We start from the raw sequence: 19,447 nt of genomic DNA, 5'->3' as shown, positions 1-19,447 counted from the left end.
AATTTTAGGTTTCAGAGGTGAAATTTCTCAGTGTTAATGTCCAGGTTATGGCCATGGTAGTAACTGATAGAGAGCAGTATGAATGAAGATAGTTGGAGCTGAGGAGGGCAAGAACTTTGAGGATTAGTTGTTGGATGAGTCATTGACATCATCTGTAATAACAAGTAGACAAAATACTGTGTTAAGTAGAAGACTAAACTGGTAGCTGTGTATTAAACTCCTTTGTGATTGAGAGGATTCTTGCAGTTGATGGTAGGTGCCAGCAGTGAGGATAAGTGAAGAATTATATAGCTATGTGACATTAGTGGAAAACCAATGATTGTATAGTAGCAATGGAGATAAATGAATTCTGATTCAATTAGTATGTTGGGTATGGGAGAATAAAGAGCATTGAGGGAAAGGATCAGGAAAACCTTTTAGGAAGGAGGTTAAATTTAAAGCAACATGGGAGAAGGGATGTTCTCTAAGGAAGTTGAGAATATTGGAGGTTAGTTTTGTTATTTTTATTTAAAATGACATTTGGAAGATTCCAGAAGTAAATGGAAAGACTTGGAATCTTTTTTTTTTTCTTTTTTAATTGAGACAGAGTTTTGCTCTGTCACTCAGGCTGGAGTGCAGTAGTATGGTCACAGGTCACTACAGCCTTGAGCTGCTGGGCCCAAGCCATCCTCCCACTTTAGCTTCCTGAGTAGCTGGGATCGCAGGTGTATACCACCACACCCAGCTAGTTTTTGTATTTTTTGTAGAGACAGTCATGTTGCCTAGGCTGGTCTCAATCTCCTCAGCTCAAGCAGTCTGCTTGCCTCAGCCTCCCAAAGTGCTGGGATTACAGGCATGAGTCACCACACCTGACCCAGTCTTTGTTACTGAGATAGAGTTTTGCTGAGAAATTACTCTGTCGTTTAATTAAAAGCTTCTCATGATTAGAACAGTTAGCTAATTTTTTGATACCTCTGGTTGAAAAATTACAATTGCACACATGACTAGGATGCAGAAACTTTGCTCACAAATGTTACTGTATCCCATAAGCCTTCATTCCTCATTGTTTGAAATGGCTAGCAAAGATTCTCTAAAAAAATATTCTCGGCTTTGCTCCTGTAGGAATTATCAGTCTAAATAAATATATCGTACAGCGATGTTGTATTTAGTTTTTCTAAATAGTTGGATTTTTAAATGATAATAGTACACTGAATTATGATTTTAGGAACGTCAGGATCAGATTCTCCAGGACAGGCTGTGGAAGCTGAAGAAATAGTAAAACAGCTTGATATGGAACAGGTGGATGAGATCACTACCAGTACTACTACATCAGCTAATGGAGCAACTTACTCAAATCAAGCAGTTCAAGTGAGAGCATCAATAAACAATGGTTTAGAAGAAGCAGAAGAAACAGTTAATCGTGATATCCCACCCCTTACAGGTGAAGAAAATTTCTTATACATCTTCATGAGTAGTTGATAAAAATACAATATTTCATATTTTTCTTAAATAAGCAGATTATATGCATAGGTTTTTCTTCCTGGAAGTTAAAAAAAAAAATTAAAATTGGAAACAAAACTTTGTCCCAAAAATCCAAAGTCATTTTGAAATTGAATATTGTTTTAAAGGTTTTTACCAAGTATTAGTCATTTCACAGTTTAATTATTTCCACTAATCTCATTGCTTGGAGAAATTTGACACAACAAAATACATGCTCATGTTCATGAACATCCTTATTATTATTGCACAAGTCTTGGACCCTTATGTCTGAGGTCTCTACCTAGAAGCAGTTTCATACCTTCAGATTTGTTTCATTACAGCTATGAGATCCCCCCCATAGGTGCTTCTGTTCCTAGATCTCCTCATATACCTAAGTTTGCAGCCTGACCTGGATCTGCCAAACATAATTACTGGGTTTCTGAGCCAGTTGTCCTTGAAATGTGAAAACACATGGATCAGGAATTTATTATGAGTATTTTGGTAGATAGATAAGGTAAAAGATGGAATTGTGTTCCATCATTCTTAAAACCAGAAATAAAACCAAAGAAGGCCATCTTATTAGGGCATGGAGATTTCATCTTAAATTTTTTTTTGTTTGTTTATTGTGGTACCAGGTATTTGAGAGAGCCCAGTAAATATATGTTAGTTAAGAAACCTAATTTGGGGCCAGGCATGATGGCTCAGGCCTGTAATCCCAGCACTTTAGGAAGCCAAGACAGGAGGATTGCTTGAAGTCAAGAGTTTGAGACCATCTTGGGCAAAATAGCCAGATGCCATGTAGGGTGGAGTCTAGCTCTGTCCCTCAGGCTGGACAGTGCACTGGCACGATCTTGACTCACTGCATCCTCTGCTTCCTGGGTTTATGCAATTCGCCTGCCTCATCCTCCTGAGTAGATGGGATTACGGGCATGTACCACCACGCCCAGCTAATTTATTTTTAACTTTTAGTAGAGACGGGGTTTCATCATGTTGACCAGGCTAGCCTCGAACTCCTAACCTCAAATGATCCACCTCAGCCTCCCATAGTGACAGGATTACAGGCATGAACCACCTCGCCTGGCCAAAAAAATGGTTTGTTTTTTAAATTAACAGGGGTGGTGGCGTGTGCCTGTCGTCTTAGTTACTCAGGAGGCTAGAGGAGGAGGTTTGCTTGAGCCCAGGAGTTCCAGACTACCATGAGCTATGATTGAGTCACTGCAATCCAGCCTAGGCAGCAGAGCAAGATCCAGTCTTGGGAAAGAAAAAAAGAAACATAGTTTGGTTTAAGGAAGTAGAATAATATACAGATGGTTCCTGAGTTACAGTGGTTCATCTTCAAATTTTTTTACTTTACAGTGGGTTTATCAGGGTGTTAAATGCATTTTGACTTATGATATTTGTGACTTATGATCGGTTTATTGGGATATAGCCCCATCATAAGCCTAGGTGCATCTGTACTTCTCTCAGCTATAAAAAGGAAGCTTTTAAAAAAGTCACTGACATTTAAAGAAAATATGGTACAATTATGAAGCTTCTATATAGTGCAATCCAGTAATACCAATATGAAGGAACAAGCAGCAAAATAGGAAAGGTTTATTTTAAAGTCATCAAGTAAAAGATTCATATCTATAATGTTAAATTTATATTAATATGGAATCTAACAAACAAATCAATTACGTTCATTTTGTGGGTGATGCTTTCAATTAACCCACCTTTGACCCATCATTTAATGCTTATTACTTTGCCCATTGGGTATAAGACTAATGAAGTAAAGTATAGACTAAAGTTCAGAGTTTTGGTTTCCTGTTTGATGTTTGTTCTATATTTTCATGCTGGTATATAAGCCTTTGTATATATTTTTTCTGACAACTGTGAGGATGGAGAAAGGATTTCTGTAACCTTAGGAGTTTCTAGAAGGGAAAATTAAAATTTACTATAGTTGTCACAGTTATTCATTTATTCCTCCAATGTTTATGAGCACCTATTTTTCTGTGATTGGAACTGTTGATGAATTGACCTCTGAGGAGTTTGTTATCTAACTGAAGAGCCAAGTATACAGAAACACCACCATACAGTATGGTGAGTGCTGCTACAAAGAAGTGAGTTAAATGACATGGTGTGACATACTGCAGTTACTCTATTAGGATGATCATGAGAACACAGAGGTAACATTTATACTGATCTTAAAAGATGAATATGAGTGACAAACATATTCTTTTCCTTGAGAACATAGCCAAAGAGAAAAAGAAGGTAGGAAGCTGGTGGCTTTGTTACTTTGGATGACTTATTTAAGCCCTTGAGACAGTTTCAAATACAGGTTTCTCAGCTTTAACATGGCTATTATAATATAAGGTTTTGCAGGCTAAATGACATAAAATATGCAAAATACTTAACATATAAGCATTTAACAAATAATCTTGGCTGGGCACCATGGCTCATGCCTATAATCCCAGCACTTTGGGAGGCCGAGGTGGGCAGATCACTTGAGCTCAGGAGTTTGAGACTATCCTGGGCAATATGGTGAAACCCTGTCTCTACAAAAAATATATATATATAAAATTAGCTGGCCATCATGGCTCATACACCTATAGTCCTAGGTACCTGAAGGACTGAGGTAGGAGGATTGCTTGACCTGGGAGGTCAAGGCTGCAGTGAGCTGTATTCATGCCACTACACTCCAGCCTGGGCGACAAAGTGAGACTTGTCTTGAAAAATAATAATAAATAAAAATAAATTTTGTTTTATTCATCTGAGGTTAATAGGAACTTGAAACAGTAAGTTGTTGGAAGATACATTTTCTTGTGCTAATTATTAGAAGCATAGTATTGCCAGAGATGCACAAAAATTCTGTGAAAGACTGTTCTCTACCATTTCATTTCTATAGAAACATCACAGAAATTTTAATTGGGCTCTACTTTAAATTTTTATATCTGAGTCATTACCTATTTGGCTTATAAGTTACCTTTGTCTTCTCCTTACATTTAAGTTGTACTTAATTGTCTTAGAAAATTCCCAGTATAATTTCTAAAGCTCTATTAAATGATATGATCTTAGCTCAAACTGGGAATGAACTATGGCAAGCAATATAGAATTACTTCTGGATCATTTTTAAGTTGTTTATAAATTAGAAGTAAAATAGTATGTCTTATAAAGCAGTGATTTTGATCAGGCACGATGGCTCACCAGCACTTAAGGAGGCTTAGAAGGGAGGATCTCTTGAGCTCAGGAGTTTGAGACCAGCCTGGGCAGCATAATGAGACCCTTTTTTGTCTCTACAAAAAAAAGTTTCTTTAATTATCCAGGTGTGGTGGTACGCCTGTAGTGCCACCTACTTGGAAAGCTGAGGCAGGAGGATTGCCTGAGCCCAGGTCAAGACCACAGTGTTTGCTCCATGGCACTCCAGCCTGGGTAACAGAACAGGACCCTGTATCAAAAAAAAAAAAGACAGACTGACTAAAAGAACAATTTCTGGCTGGGCGAGGTAGCTCACGCCTGTTATCCCTGTACTTCGGGAGGCCTAGGTGAGTGGATCACCTGAGGTAAGGAGTTCAAGACCAGCCTGGACAACATGCTGAAACCCCTTCTCTACTAAAAATACAAAAAAATTAGCCAGGCGTGGTGGCAGGCACCCGTAATCCCAGCTACTTGGGAGGCTGAGTCAGGAGAATCACTTGAACCCCAGAGGTGGAGGTTGCAGTGAGCTGAGATCGTGCAGCTGCACTCCAGCCTATACGACAGAGGAAGACTCCATCTCAAAAAAATGAAAATAAAGAACAGTTTATGCATAGAATAGCATTTCTTAATTTATTTTTATATACATTTTTTGAGATGGAGTTTTGCTCTTGTTGCCCAGGCTGGAGTGCAATGGTGCGATCTTGGTTCATTGCAACCTCCGCTTTCCAGGTTCAAGCAATTCTTCCGCCATAACCTCCTGAGTAGCTGGGATTACAGGCATGCGCCGCCACGCCTGGCAAATTTTGTATTTTTAGTAGAGACGGAGTTTCTCCGTGTTGGTCAGGCTGCTCTCAAACTCCTGACCTCAGGTAATCCGCCCACTTCGATCTCCAAAAGTGCTGGGATTGCAGGCGTGAGCCAATGTGCCTGGCCACATGTCTTAACTTTTTGAGATTGTAGTCTTGAGATTCCTGGAAACATGTACATACAATTTTTTTAAAATAAGTCTTCAAAGGGTTCATGAACCTTTTAAAGACTGTTTGCGGATCTCAGGTTTAAAAACTACATTTGGGCCAGGCTCGGTGACTCACACCTTTAATCCCAGCACTTTGAGAGGCCAAGGCAGGCAGATCACGAGGTCAGGAGTTCGAGACCAACCTGACCAACGTGCTGAAACCTCATCTCTACTAAAAATAAAAAACTTAGCCAGGCATGATGGTGCGCACCTGTAATCCCAGCTACTCATAAGGCTGAGGCAGGAGAATCATTTGAACCTGGGAAGCAGAGGTTGCAATGAGTTGAGTTGTGCCATTGCACTCCAGCCTGGGCAACAGAATGAGACTCCGTCTCAAAAAAAAAAACATTTGGGTCTAATGTCAGGATACATTTACTGACTGCCTGTGTATACAGGCGCTTTTTGAACTATTACCCCTATAAGAGCACCATGAAATTTTTTTTGGTGATTACATGTAAACGTCGTACAATTAAGAGATTCTTTTTTTTTTAGAGTATGTTTTTCTATTAATAAGTAGTACATTTTCTCTCTTTTTTTCATTTATTTTTATTTTATTTATTTATTTATTTTTTTTTTTTTATTAAGGCAGGGTTTCACCCTGTTGGTCAGGCTGGTCTTGAACTCCCAACCTCAGGTGATCTGCCCGCCTTGGCCTCCAAAGTGCTTGTATTACAGGCATGAGCCACCGCGCCCGGCCAAGTAGTACATTTTCTCTTAGCTGATAAGCATCTTAATTCTAGCTATGATCTAATTTGCCATTTTGTCTGTATTGGTCATTTTCCCCTTTAGATCTAAAGTTAGATCTATATGTTAATAAATTTGCTTTTATGTGTTGTTTACAAATTATTTCTGTCTTTAATCTAAAATACACAGTGTTTCAGGAAGATCTTATATAGAAGCAGTAAAAATGTGTATTACAGGGCTTCAGGAAGATCTTACATAGGAGCAGTAAAAATGTGTATTTCATGAAGCATTAAGTAAAAACAACATTTTGTCTTTCACTGTGTTAAACAGCGCCAGTAACTCCAGATAGTGGTTATTCATCAGCCCATGCAGAGGCTACCTATGAAGAAGACTGGGAAGTATTTGACCCGTGAGTTGTTTGTTTGTTTCCTTCCCTTCCTTCCCTTCCATTCCTCCTTTCCTTCCTTCATTTCTTCCCTCCCCTCCCTCCTCCCTACCCCCCTACCCATGCACCTCTCCCCCCTTTCTTTTTGGAGCATAATGGAAGTTCGTTATATATGTGGATTGGTGGCTAAATAGTGTATTGCCAAGATATATAACCTGTAGGTATTACAACTTTTACTGGGGCTGGGTGCGGTGGCTCATCCCAGCACTTTGAGAGACCCAGGCAGGCAGATTGTTTGAGCCCTGGAGTTCAAGACCAGCCTGGGCAACATGGCAAAACCTGTCTCTATAAAAAATACAAAAATTGGCTGGGCGCAGTGACACACACCTGTAGTCCCAGCTATTGGGGAGGATCGCTTGAGCCCAAGAGGCAGAGGTTAGAGTAAGCTGTGATAGAGTGAGACTGATTTATAGAGATACTAATTTCTTTATTTTCACTTTTATTAACATTTTATAAGTTTTGTTTTCTGGATTAACTGCTTTATAGACTTTTTAAATGGGCTGAGCTTAGTAATTTTTATATTTATAAAAAGTAAAATGTTGAAATTTTTTAAAAATCTGATTTATAGCTATTATTTCATCAAACATGTCCCACCACTGACAGAAGAACAACTAAATAGAAAACCTGCTCTTCCGTTGAAAACAAGAAGCACACCGGAATTCTCCCTAGTTTTAGACTTGGTAAGTCTCTAAAGGTAGAGAGATTAAACAGGTGAAAATCTTTTTTAAAATCATTGTCTGTATTAGCTCTCTCCTTTTTTGTTAGGATCATGTTTTCCTGAAGGACCAAATATAGTTTGGGTCAACTGAATTAACCATATGCAAGACCATAACCCTTATTTTTTATATATATATTATACCAATAAACTTTTGATTAATAGTCTTAAAAGCACAATTTCTTAATACAGACTAACAAAGTTTTTAATCTGATCTCTGATATGATTTAAAAAGTTGTATTTTAGGGGCTCAGGGTGGTAGCTCATGCCTGTAATCCAGGAATTTTGGGAGATCAAGGTAGGTGGATCACTTGAGGCCAGGAGTTTGAGATTAGCCTTACCAACATGGTGAAACCCATTTTCTACTAAAAATTCAAAAACTAGCGGGGCATGGTGATATGCACCTGTAATCGCAGTTACTTGGGAAGCTGAGGCGTGAGAATCCTAGAACCCAGGAGGCAGATGTTGCAGTAAGCTGAGATCATGCCGCTGCACTCCAGCCATGGCGACAGAGCAAGAGTCTTTCTTGAAAAAAATGATGTTTTAGGGTACCAGAAGAGCTTTGAAAACAATTATCTCCTATTTGCTAACCAAATTTAATATATAGTCACATTTCCCATCTGCCTCTAATTTCTTTTTTTTTGAGACGGAGTTTCACTGTTGTTGCCCAGACTGGAGTGCAATGGCACGATCTTGGCTCACCGCAACCTCCGCCTCCTGGGTTCAAGCAGTTCTCCTGCCTCAACCTCCCGAGTAGCTGGGACTACAGGCACGCACCATCATGCCCAGCTAATTTTTGTATTTTTTTTTAGTAGAGACAGGGTTTCACCTTGTTGACCAGGATGGTCTCAATCTCTTGACCTCGTGATCCACCCACCTCGGCCTCCCAAAATGCTGGGATTATAGGCATGAGCCACCGCGCCCGGCCTCTAATTTCTTATTGATTTTGCATTTTAAAAATTTGTTTACTTTTTTTAAGGCTAGTAAAGTAAAGCAGTGGGATTGGGGAAGGAACTAATTTTTGATATTGGTAAAAAAAATCTCATGTCATATTGGAAAATATTATTAAGCATTTGTTTCTGGTACCCTATAATTGGAGGTGTGATTTAGTTCTCGTAGAAAATTTGTCTTAGCCAGGCACGGTGTCTCATGCCTGTAATTTCAGCACTTTGAGCCTCCATTCGGCCCAGGAATTCAAAACCAGCCTAGACAACATAGAGATTCATGGTTCTACAAAAAGTGAATGGGCCTGGTGGTGCAACCCTGTGGTCCCAACTACTTGGGAGGCTGAGACAGGAGGATCCCTTGAGGCCAGGAATTTGAGGTGGCAGTAAGCTACAATTTTGTCACTGTACTGCAGCCTGAGCAGCAAAGCCGGATATCATTTCAGTTTTAAAAGAAGGAAAGAGCTGGGCACGGTGGCTCAAGCCTGTAATCCCAGCACTTTGGGAGGCCGAGGCGGGTGGATCACGAAGTCAAGAGATCGAGACCATCCTGGTCAACATGGTGAAACCCTGTCTCTACTAAAACTACAAAACATTATCTGGGCATGGTGGCGCGTGCCTGTAATCCCAGCTACTCAGGAGGTTGAGGCAGGAGAATTGCTTGAACCCAGGAGGCGGAGGTTGCGGTGAGCCGAGATCGCACCATTGCACTCCAGCCTGGGTAACAAAAGCGAAACTCCGTCTCAAAAAAAAAAAAAAAAGAAAAGAAAATTTATCTTAAGGAAGAAGTCTGTTATTTTAAATGTTAAATTTGCATGTATAATTGTGTTTTGAGAGTTCAGCAGCTTAGTTTTTACCTAGCCAAAGAGATATAAGAGAAGTATCCAGAAGTTCTAAGGTACTTGAGTATAAAAAAAAATAAAATTTTGAAACTGATTATAAGTAGCACAAATTTGATGTGCAGGCCAGTGGAGACAATGAAAAAGGTAATTTTGACCAGGCATGGTGGCTCACGCCTGTAATCCCAACACTTTGGGAGACTGAGGCAGGTGGATTACAAGGTCTTTCAGGAGATCGATACCATCCTGGCAACATGGTGAAACTCTATCTCTACTAAAAATACAAAAATTAGCGGAGTGTGGTGGCATGTGTCTGTAGACCCAGCTACTCAGGAGGCTGAGGCAGGAGAACCACTTTAACCCCGGAGGCAGAGGTTGCAATGAGCTGAGATTGTGCCACTGCATTCCAGCCTGGGCAACAGAGTGAGGCTCTGTCTCAAAAAAAAAAAAAAAAGAAAGAAAGAAGGGAAGGAAGGGAAGGAGGAAGAGAGGAGGAAGGAAGGAAAGAAGGAAGAAAGAAAGAAAAAAGGTGATTTTGAATTTAGGAGTTGATGTGGTCAAGTTTGACCTTATCATTTTCAATCTAGTGTGCAGGTAACAGAGAAGGAAAGATAAGAATTGGCTAACCATAAATAATTTTACAGAAGTAGATAAAGGATAATCAAAATTTAGGCCGTAGATGAAGAAGTATTAGGATTAATTATGATTCAGTTGTAGTAAAGAAAATACTTAAGATGCTAAGAGAATACCATGAAATGCCTAGTCTGATATGCTATTAAAATGAGGCATATCTAGAGTATTTTTTGCTCTTTGCCTTCCCAGAGTTTAACTTTAGGTTAAAAGAAACACTCCAGCTAATAAGTTGTGGAATTACAAAGGATGAACATTTGTGTTTTATTTTAACTGATCTTAAACATACTGAAAATTTCAGTGATTGTTACTAGCCACTTTATTATTATTTTTTTTAATTCTGTCACTTGATACTAATGAAAGCCCCCTCCCCCCCTTTTTTTTTTAAGCATTCAAGGTTTGAGAAATGGGCATAAATATTTGTGCCTGCCTTATTTTTGAACTCACCTTACTTTCTTTTTTTTTTAAAGACTGGGTTTCACCATGTTGGTCAGGCTAGTTTTGAACTCCCAACCTCAGGTGATCCGCCCACCTTGGCCTCCAAAGTGCTTGGATTACAGGCGTGAGTCACCACACCCGGCCTCACCCTACTTTCTTATTCTTTTAATGAGAAAACAAGATGTGGTAATTAAAGATGATAAGTTGGCTGGGCGTGGTGGCTCAAGTCTGTAATCCCAGCACTTTGGGAGGCCCAGGCGGGTGGATCACGAGGTTAAGAGATCGAGACCATCCTGGTCAACATGGTGAAACCCCGTCTCTACTAAAAATACAAAAAATTAGCTGGGCATGGTGGCGTGTGCCTGTAATCCCAGCTACTCAGGAGGCTGAGGCAGGAGAATTGCCTGAACCTAGGAGGCGGAGGTTGCGGTGAGCCGAGATCGCGCCATTGCACTCCAGCCTGGGTAACAAGAGCGAAACTCCGTCTCAAAAAAAAATAAAATAAAATAAATAAATAAATAAATAAAGATGATAAGTTTTCATTGTTTGTTATTTAGTAAAACTGTGTATGAAACATAATTTGTAAGATACTAAACCACCTACTTAAAGTAAGATGCTTTATAAAAAGTTGGAGGATGAGGAGTTATATGAACAGAATATATTTTTTAAATAATTAGATTCTACACTTAAACTTACTAATTATAAAAAAGTAGCATGCATGTAGGTTTAACTAAAAGTTGGCAACTACAGAACTCAGAGCCATGCTTCTCAAACTTGATTATGTATCAGAGTCATCTGAAGTGCTTCTAAAAAGAGATTGCTAGGCCGGGCATGATGGCTCACACCTGTAATCCCAGCACTCTAGGGGGCCGAGGTCAGTGGATCATGAGGCCAGCAAATCATGAGGTCAGGAGATTGAGACCATTCTGGATAACACGATGAAAACTCTGTCACTACTAAAAATACAAAAAAAATAGCCAGGCGTGGTGGCATGCGCCTGTAGTCCCAGCTACTCAGGATCCTGAGGCAGGAGGATCCCTTGAATCCAGGAGGCAGAGATTGCAGTTATCTGAGATCTTGACACTGCACTCTAGCCTGGGCAACATCGCGAGACTCTGTCTCAAAAAAACAAAACAGATTGCTGCCAGGCATGGTGGCTCACTCCTGTAATCCTAGCACTTTGGGAGGCCAAGGTGTGTAGATCACTTGAGGCCATGAGTTTGAGACCAGCCTAACCAATATGGTGAAACCCTGTCTTTAACAAAAAATACAAAAATTACCGAGGCATGGTTGTAGGCACCTGTAATCCCAGCTACTTGGGAGGCTAAGGCAGGAGAATTGCTTGAACCTGGGAGGCAGAGGTTGCAGTAACCTGAGATCGTGCCACAGCAACAGAGGGAAACTCCATCTCAGAAAAAAACAAAAACAAAAAACCACACAGGGATCACTGAGCCCCATCCCCTCTCCTGAGTTACTGATCATCAGAAGTGAAGTTAACATTTGCATTTCTAACTAGTTCTCAAATGATGTTGATGCTGCTTGCTAGTCCAGGAGCTACACTTGAGAACCGGTGACTTTAGAAACTCCTATCCCACATTGCTGTACCACATATAATAATATATTATAAATGTAAAATTCTACATATGAGTGGGTGCTTTAGTGTTTTTGGTGATTACGAATACATAAAATTATCCTTTGAAGTTTCTTTTACTATCTTGTTTGAGTCAATATGTGTTTTTTATTTTAAGGATGAAACACTAGTGCACTGTAGTCTAAATGAGCTAGAAGATGCAGCACTTACTTTTCCAGTCCTTTTCCAAGATGTCATTTATCAGGTAATTAACATTTTTTAAATGATTTTTGGCCTGATAGGTAACAGAAAGAAAGAAATCTTTTTGTGTTTATGTGACATTAATTGTGTTTTTCTGTAGAAGTATAATGGATTTCATCAACATTTTAATAATTTATTAACAAAATTAGCATCATGCTAGATATTGCATAAAACAACATTAATTTGTTACTCCAAAAATGCTAACTTTCTTACCCTGATGATCTCTGCTAGTTTCGTAATCTGTTTGCCAGCAGGTGGAGGCAGGAACACTGATATCATAGATCCCCAAGAGGAACTTGCCAGGTTAACTCCTGGTGTTTTTGTTTTCCAAAAATCAAGTCAATACAAAGAAAACTCATTCCCTGTTGGTCATTTTATTTCCTGTAGAAATAATAATGTGGTCTGTGAAAATTACACTTTAGTACATCTCTTTTATTAGTAATCTCAGAATTCCAGGACACTTTTCTAGTTATTGCTTTACTTAAGGTGTTTGGGTTTAAGCATTTCTCTCTCATCTGTGCTGAGGGACAGGTAACAGTGCAAAATACAAATATTATTAACACTTCACTTTGGATTATATGTGCTGGCCATTGTTTTTACTTTATGTTTTAAGATTTTCCCATTATTATACGTTTAATAATATAAGTGAGTTCACTTTGAAAATTGCAAAGTATCTTTCTGTTTTGGAGGTTGTTATTTAACTAGCATTATTTTCATTATATAATAGTTGTTCAAAGATTGGGGATCAAAAATTTGTTGTCTGTCAAGAGGGAGCCAGCCTAAAGCTTAACTTAATAAAGTCATAGAGCATTTGCCATGTGGATGATGAAAAGGTGTTTGGTTGTTTATGTGCTTTTAATAGGCAGTTAGAATGTGGTTATAGTTTTCTTGGCAGGTAATAGTTGTTGTCTCACAGAAATAATGAAATTTAAGAGTTAAAAAGAAGTTTGTGGCTCATGGCTAGTTTAACCTACTTTGTCTAGTAATGAGTTGTAAAAGGATTTATTTTAGTTTTCTAGTTTTAATGTCGGGTAGGTATTGCAGCTATGGCAATAAATATGTGAATACTGAATTCACTTTTTATGTAAGCAGATTTTGGTCCTGATAATCAGGAGATAAGCAAAATATACATAAAATTAAAAATTAAAGAACTTTTCTGTTCCCTTTCAAAGCTTGTTATTTGGTTTAAGGCAAATATTTTTCTTGAGACGTTTTCTATCCAGTTGGCGGTTCTTGTTTAGCGGACTTTAAGGACAGAAGTCTTGTGGCAGATTTAAATAGTATAGTCATATCTTAGTTTTCTCTTTTTAGCTTGATAACCTTGGGGCTTTTCTTTGTTTGTTTTTTGCTTTTTGGGTTTTTTTCATGATTGCATTTGAAAAAAAATGTCTTTGAATTTGGAAAGGAAAGCTATTAATTGGAAGACATGGATAAATGATTTTGAGGTGACTTCTTAAGCTTCTAGGTTTGAAATTGAAATTTGTTACAGATGGTTTTTCATCTGTTTATGTAATTTTTAGTAGTAAAATAAGAAAAGTAGGTAAATTTGATTCTTCTCTTTCATGAGTATTTCTCTTCAGTATGATCATAAAATTGAATTTTTTTCCTACTGTTTCTACTATTTCTGTTTTAACTCTCTTTTTAAAGTTCTTATTTCATGTGGATCTGTATAGTTGTCTTATTTTGAATAAAAAGCTTGTAACAGCATATATGTCTAATTCAAAAAGTACATATATGTACTGCATCTGTGGAATTCAGAGAACTCTTTTTTCTTACATATTCTGAGTTACACTTTCTGAAACTGAAAAATAAATGATCTAGCACTAATGGGAGCACAGAGCCAGTAGTTTGAACTTTACAAGCTATAGAGATGATTGCATTTTAATATGATTTAGTTACCACATCACAGACAGAGTTTACTCTTCAGTAAATTTTTGAGCCTATCCGTAGTTAATATTGGGTACATTCCCTTGGATTTCTGGTTTTGGCATAGCCATTCTGTCTGTCTTTTAAAAAATAAATGAAGAAATCTTTGGGTTAGGGTTCCCCTAGTTTTCAGACCAACAAGCTCCCTTTAAACAGGGAATGATGTCTTTTAAACTTTCAGTGGTGTTGTCTCCATCTACTGGCAAAGAAGAAATATACACAAGGGTCTGAGATGATCTAAGAGATTTTGGAGAAACCACATTATTAGGTAAGACGTAACTTAAATATTTAACCGCTGTACTATGATGTGGCCCACTTAAAGGTAGAAACCTGTAAAGTACTACATATATTCTTATTTAAAAAAAATTTATTGGCCGGGTGCGGTGGCTCATGTCTGTAATCCCAGCACTTTGAGAGGCTGAGGCGGGCGGATCACGAGGTCAGGAGTTGAAGACCAGCCTGACCAACATGGTGAAACCCCATCTCTACTACAAATACAAAAAAAATTAGCTGGGCATGGTGCCATGCGCTTGTAATCCCAGCTACGCGGGAGGCTAAGGCAGGAGAATCGCTTGAACCCAGGAGGCGGAGGTTGCGGTGAGCCAAGAGTGCACCATTGCACTCCAGCCTGGGCGACAGAGTGAGACTCCGTCTCAAAAAAGAAAAATTATTGAGGTGAAATTCACATGAAAAATTAACCATTTTTAAGTGAACATTTCCAAAGCATGTATCTGTATATTCTTGAATGTTAGTTTTATAGCATTTACATATATATGTATATATATTCTATATGTAAAGATCAAATTATTCATCTGAATCAAAGCCAGATGAAGTGTCTGCTTGGGACTTGCTTTACATTTTTTTTTTCTTTTTGTGGTAAATTTGTTATGATTGACTTATAACTAATTTTAATTCTACCTGTTATTTCTGTTTCATTTAAAAACAATTTAAAATTGTATTACATATGTTTTAATAATTGTCTATATCAGGGGTTTGCAACCTACTTTTATAAACGGCCAGCTCAGCTGTAAATATTTTAGATTTTGTGGTCTTTGTCATAACTACTTTTTCTGCTATTACAGCATGAAAATAGCCATGGACGATATATAAATGGAGACGCATGGCTGTGTCCCAGTAAAACTTTATTTACAAAAATCAGAGTCAGGTTCCGTTTGACCAACCAGCCATAGTTTGCTGATTCCTGGTCTAATAATTATGACAGTATATATGGGCCAGGCGTGGTGGCTCTCGCCCGTAATCCCAGCACTTTGGGAGGCTGAGGCAGGAAGATCATGAGGTCAGGAGTTCGAGACCAGCCTGACCAACATGGTGAAACCCTGTCTGTACTAAAATACAAGAATTAGCTGGGCATGGTAGCTGGCGCCCGTAATCTCAGCTACTGGGGAGGCTGAGGCAGGAGAAATGCTTGAATCTGGGAGTCAGAGGTTGCAGTGAGCCAAGATCATGCCATTGCACTCCAGCCTGGGTGAAACAGTGAGACTCCATCTCAAAAAAAAAAAAAAGAGAAAGAGAGAGAGTATGTACAGTAAATTTACATATTTGAATTCTAAGTAGAAGTAAGTAATCAAAATGTTCATCAAAACTCTTGTAAATATATGTAGAAAATTTAAATTATATCCACAGTAATCTGGTTGTGGGCCTTTAAAGTTTTTTTTAAATCAGAGTTTGAGGGAAATTTGAGGTGGCCAGTACTCACATTTAAAGATTGCCTGACTTAATGACACATACTCTTCTTTTGGTTGATATGTAGGAATAAACTTGGTTAATGCAAGTCGTAGAATTTGTAAGCGGGTAGATTATTCTAAATTAGTACCTTGAGGTATAATTTGAATTCCATTTCTCTAGGAGATTTTGAAAAAAACTTATTCTAAATTAGTACCTTGAGGTATAATTTGAATTCCATTTCTTTAGGAGATTTTGAAAAAAGCCTGAAAAATCCATCTCAAATTAAAATTTGTTGTATGTCACTACTGACACTATGTAGAGTAGACAGATTGTAGTTTGTATATGGAGAAAAAGTCATTTGAAAGAAGAACTGACTTTTTAAATGTGAGGATATGCTGTTCATATAAGCAAAATTATAGGCTCTTTGTTTGAATGGGTCTACTCTTAAATTGGTATTTTTTTACATTGTTTTATAATCAGTTATTAAGAAAACATGTATTCATAAAGTGGTACAAATGCATTTGATATCTGGAAAAACACGTGCATGATCACTTTTATTGCACATGTTTAATCTTTATATTTAGCCTATATTGGCACATTATCAGGAAATCCATCTCGTGGTGTTACTCAGTTAAGAGGTCTCCACTGTATTTAGTTTCTGTTCCTGCAGATCCACCAATTCAAGACTCTAGGTCATCTCACTCCCTCTTCCATCCCGAAGATGACTTCTATCCACAAGCAGGACTGAATCAAAAGACATTTTTCACTTAGCTCTTGAGCTGAACCACCTCCTCAATGACCTTCCTCTGTCTCCATCAAGAACTGGAGCTCAGTTTTTTGAAGATGTAATAGAACTACTCAGCCCAAATGTGGCTGATTGAAGACAAAAAGAAGATAACCTCCTATGTTTCACCACAGTGCAGCCAAACGTAACTGTGTTGTCCAACTCCTCACTCTGTAAAGCATGGCAGGGGCATCTGATTTTTGACTCTGTTCACCAATAAGACTTTAGCCAGTCAGTGGCTTTCTGAAGATCAGTAAAATCAACAAGCTTTGGGTCAGCTGTCCAGAAATCAGATTGTGGTAAGCACTCAAGGACAGATAGGATTCCTGTAGGGAGCTACTTGTAAAAGATGCTTTGTTATATTAGTAGAGGTTGCTTTTATGGGAAAAGTTGGGGGAAGAGGTGGACGGGGAAGGCCACGGTTAGCAAAGCTTACCCGCATCCCTATTCTTTCAGTTGTTTTCTTGGGAATCTTAAAGCTTAGGATAATTTTCATATCACAGAACAAGGGAAGTAGGACCAGGTGCAGTGGCTCACGCATGTAATCCCAACACTTCGGGAGGCCCAAGGCAGGCGGATCACCTGCGGTCAGGAGTTGAGACCACTGTGGCCAACATGGCAAAACCCCGTCCACATAAAAAAATAGAAAAATTAGCTGGGCGTCATGGCGGCAAGAGAAGTAGAGGGTCAGTTGCTTCTTTCTCCTTTCTACTGTCTTTTTTAGAAAAGTCAGCTTTATTGCTTCATGAAGGAAAGAAACCAATCATTTAAATTTAAAATTTTGTAGTAAATACCTAATTTTTTTTCGCAAGTTTTGATTTAAACTGATACCAACATGCACTTTGTTGTTGAGATTCATAAACCATAGTTTTCTTCTACAAAAGTAGCATGTATATTTGTGCCTCAAAAATAACATTTGAGGCCAGGGGCAGTGGCTCACTTGAAATCTCTGTACTGGGAGGCTGAGGTGAGAGGATTGCTTGAGCCTAGGAGTTCAAGACCAGCCGGGACAAGATAGTATGAGACCATCTCTACAAAAAATACAGAAAACTTAGCCAGGCATGGTAGTGCATGCCTGTAGTCCCAGATACTTGAGAGGCTGAGGCTGTAGGATTGCTTGAGCCAGGAGGCTAAGAAATCAGACATTTCCAGGGGCATGGTTACATAGTATGGAGGATAAAACTAATAGGTTAGCCAGTAGGGAATAATAATAATTGTAGATAAATATTAAAAATACTCCCTTAGAATAATTTTAAAGTCACTTTTCCATCCTTATTAGTAAGTGTAGTTATTGGTACTAATTTTTCATCATAATTATTCATTATTGGCTTAAAAAGGAAAAGATACAAATGAAAACAATAGTTCTTAACTTCTCAAAAATATATTCCATAGGGAATCTTTGTCTAAAATGTATCTTTTAAAATTAGGAGCAATTCATTAAAATAAAATACACACTGAGCGTGGTGGCTCATACCTGTAATCATAGCACTTTAAGAGCACTAGGTAGGTAGATGGCTTGAGCTCAGGAGTTCAAGACCAGCCTGGGAAATGTAGTAAGACCTTTTCTCTACAAAAATTGAAAAAATTAGCTGGCGTGGTGGCATGCACCTCTAGTCCCAACTACTTGGGAAGCTGAGGTGGAAAGATCACCTTAACCCCAGGAGCTTCAGGCCACAGTGAGCTATGATTGCACCATTGCACTGCAGCCTGGGTGACAGTGAGAGAGGCTATCTCAAGAAAAAAGAAGAAGAAAAGAAAACATAAGGGCCGGGCAGGGTGGCTTACACCTGTAATCCTAGGACTTTGAGAGGCTGAGGTGGGTGGATCACCTGAGGTCAGGAGTTTGAGGAGTTCGAGACTGTCCTGGCCAACATGGTGAAACCCCGTCTCTACTAAAAATATAAAATATAGCTGAGCGTGGTGGCAAGCGCCTGTAGTCCCAGCTACTCTGGAGGCTGAGGTAGGAGAATTGTTTGAACCCGGGAGGTGGAGGTTGCAGTGAGCCAAGATGGCGCCATTGCACTCCAGTCTGGGCAACAGAGTAAGACTGTCTTAAAAGAAAGAAAGAAAAGAAAACATACTATATGGAAAGTTTGTATTTAATGGCTGAAAATTTTCTGTAAATTTAGAAGATGTGGCAGTTGATTACATTAAGTTGGAGGCTTCATTCCTTTTGAAGTTTAGAGTTTAAAGGTAATATTTTTGTTTTACTAAAATGGCCATTGTTTTTACTAAACTTTTATTAATGTAAATAGATCGAGTTTTAAAATATATGCAAATGTATGTACATACATTATAATGGCCAGTTTTTCGCTGATGAAAATTACACTTCATCGATAAATTTTTTTTTTTAGTATGGAGTCTTGCGCTATTGTCCAGGCTGGAGTGCAGTGGCAAGATCTCAGCTCACTGCAGCCTCCACCTAGTGTTCAGTGGGTTCTCCTGCCTCAGCCTCCTGAGTAGCTGGGAATTACAGGCCTGAGCCACTGTGCCCGGCCTCATCGGTAACTTTTAATACAAATGACCTATATGAATACATTGTTTCATTTTACCCTACTTCAACTTTTTTTTTTTTTTTTTTTTTGGAGTCATGGTCTCAATGTGTTGCCCATGCTGGAGTGCAGTGGCACAATCTTGGCTCACTATAGTCTCTATCTCCCAGGCTCAAAACCATCCTCTCAGCTTAGCCTCCCAAGTAGTAGCTGGGACTGCAGGAATGAGCCACCATGCCCTGCTAATTTTTGTATTTTTTATAGAGACCTGCCGGGCGCGGTGGCTCAAGCCTGTAATCCCAGCACTTTGGGAGGCTGAGGCGGGTGGATCACGAGGTCAAGAGATCGAGACCATCCTGGTCAACATGGTGAAACCCCATCTCTAC

At 38.8% G+C, this 19,447-nt stretch overlaps 1 protein-coding gene across 2 annotated transcripts in view; it reads left to right on the top strand.

Moving 5' to 3' along the window:
- The window catches only part of CTDSPL2 (CTD small phosphatase like 2), a 111,917-nt gene that overhangs the window by 68,993 nt on the left and 23,477 nt on the right, over positions 1–19,447 (top strand). For both annotated transcript variants that reach the window (XM_017545828.2, XM_017545838.2), the window contains exons 5-8: positions 1,205–1,420; positions 6,662–6,740; positions 7,345–7,456; positions 12,091–12,177. In XM_017545828.2, coding sequence (XP_017401317.1) covers positions 1,205–1,420; positions 6,662–6,740; positions 7,345–7,456; positions 12,091–12,177 — 494 coding nt within the window. The remainder of the gene's footprint in view (positions 1–1,204; positions 1,421–6,661; positions 6,741–7,344; positions 7,457–12,090; positions 12,178–19,447) is intronic.

This window comes from Cebus imitator, unplaced genomic scaffold, assembly GCF_001604975.1.
Source record: "Cebus imitator isolate Cc_AM_T3 unplaced genomic scaffold, Cebus_imitator-1.0 Scaffold9, whole genome shotgun sequence".
Lineage (NCBI taxonomy): Eukaryota > Metazoa > Chordata > Mammalia > Primates > Cebidae > Cebus > Cebus imitator.
The sequence above is the reverse complement of the archived record's forward strand: the minus strand, read 5'-3'. Positions and strand labels throughout refer to the sequence as shown.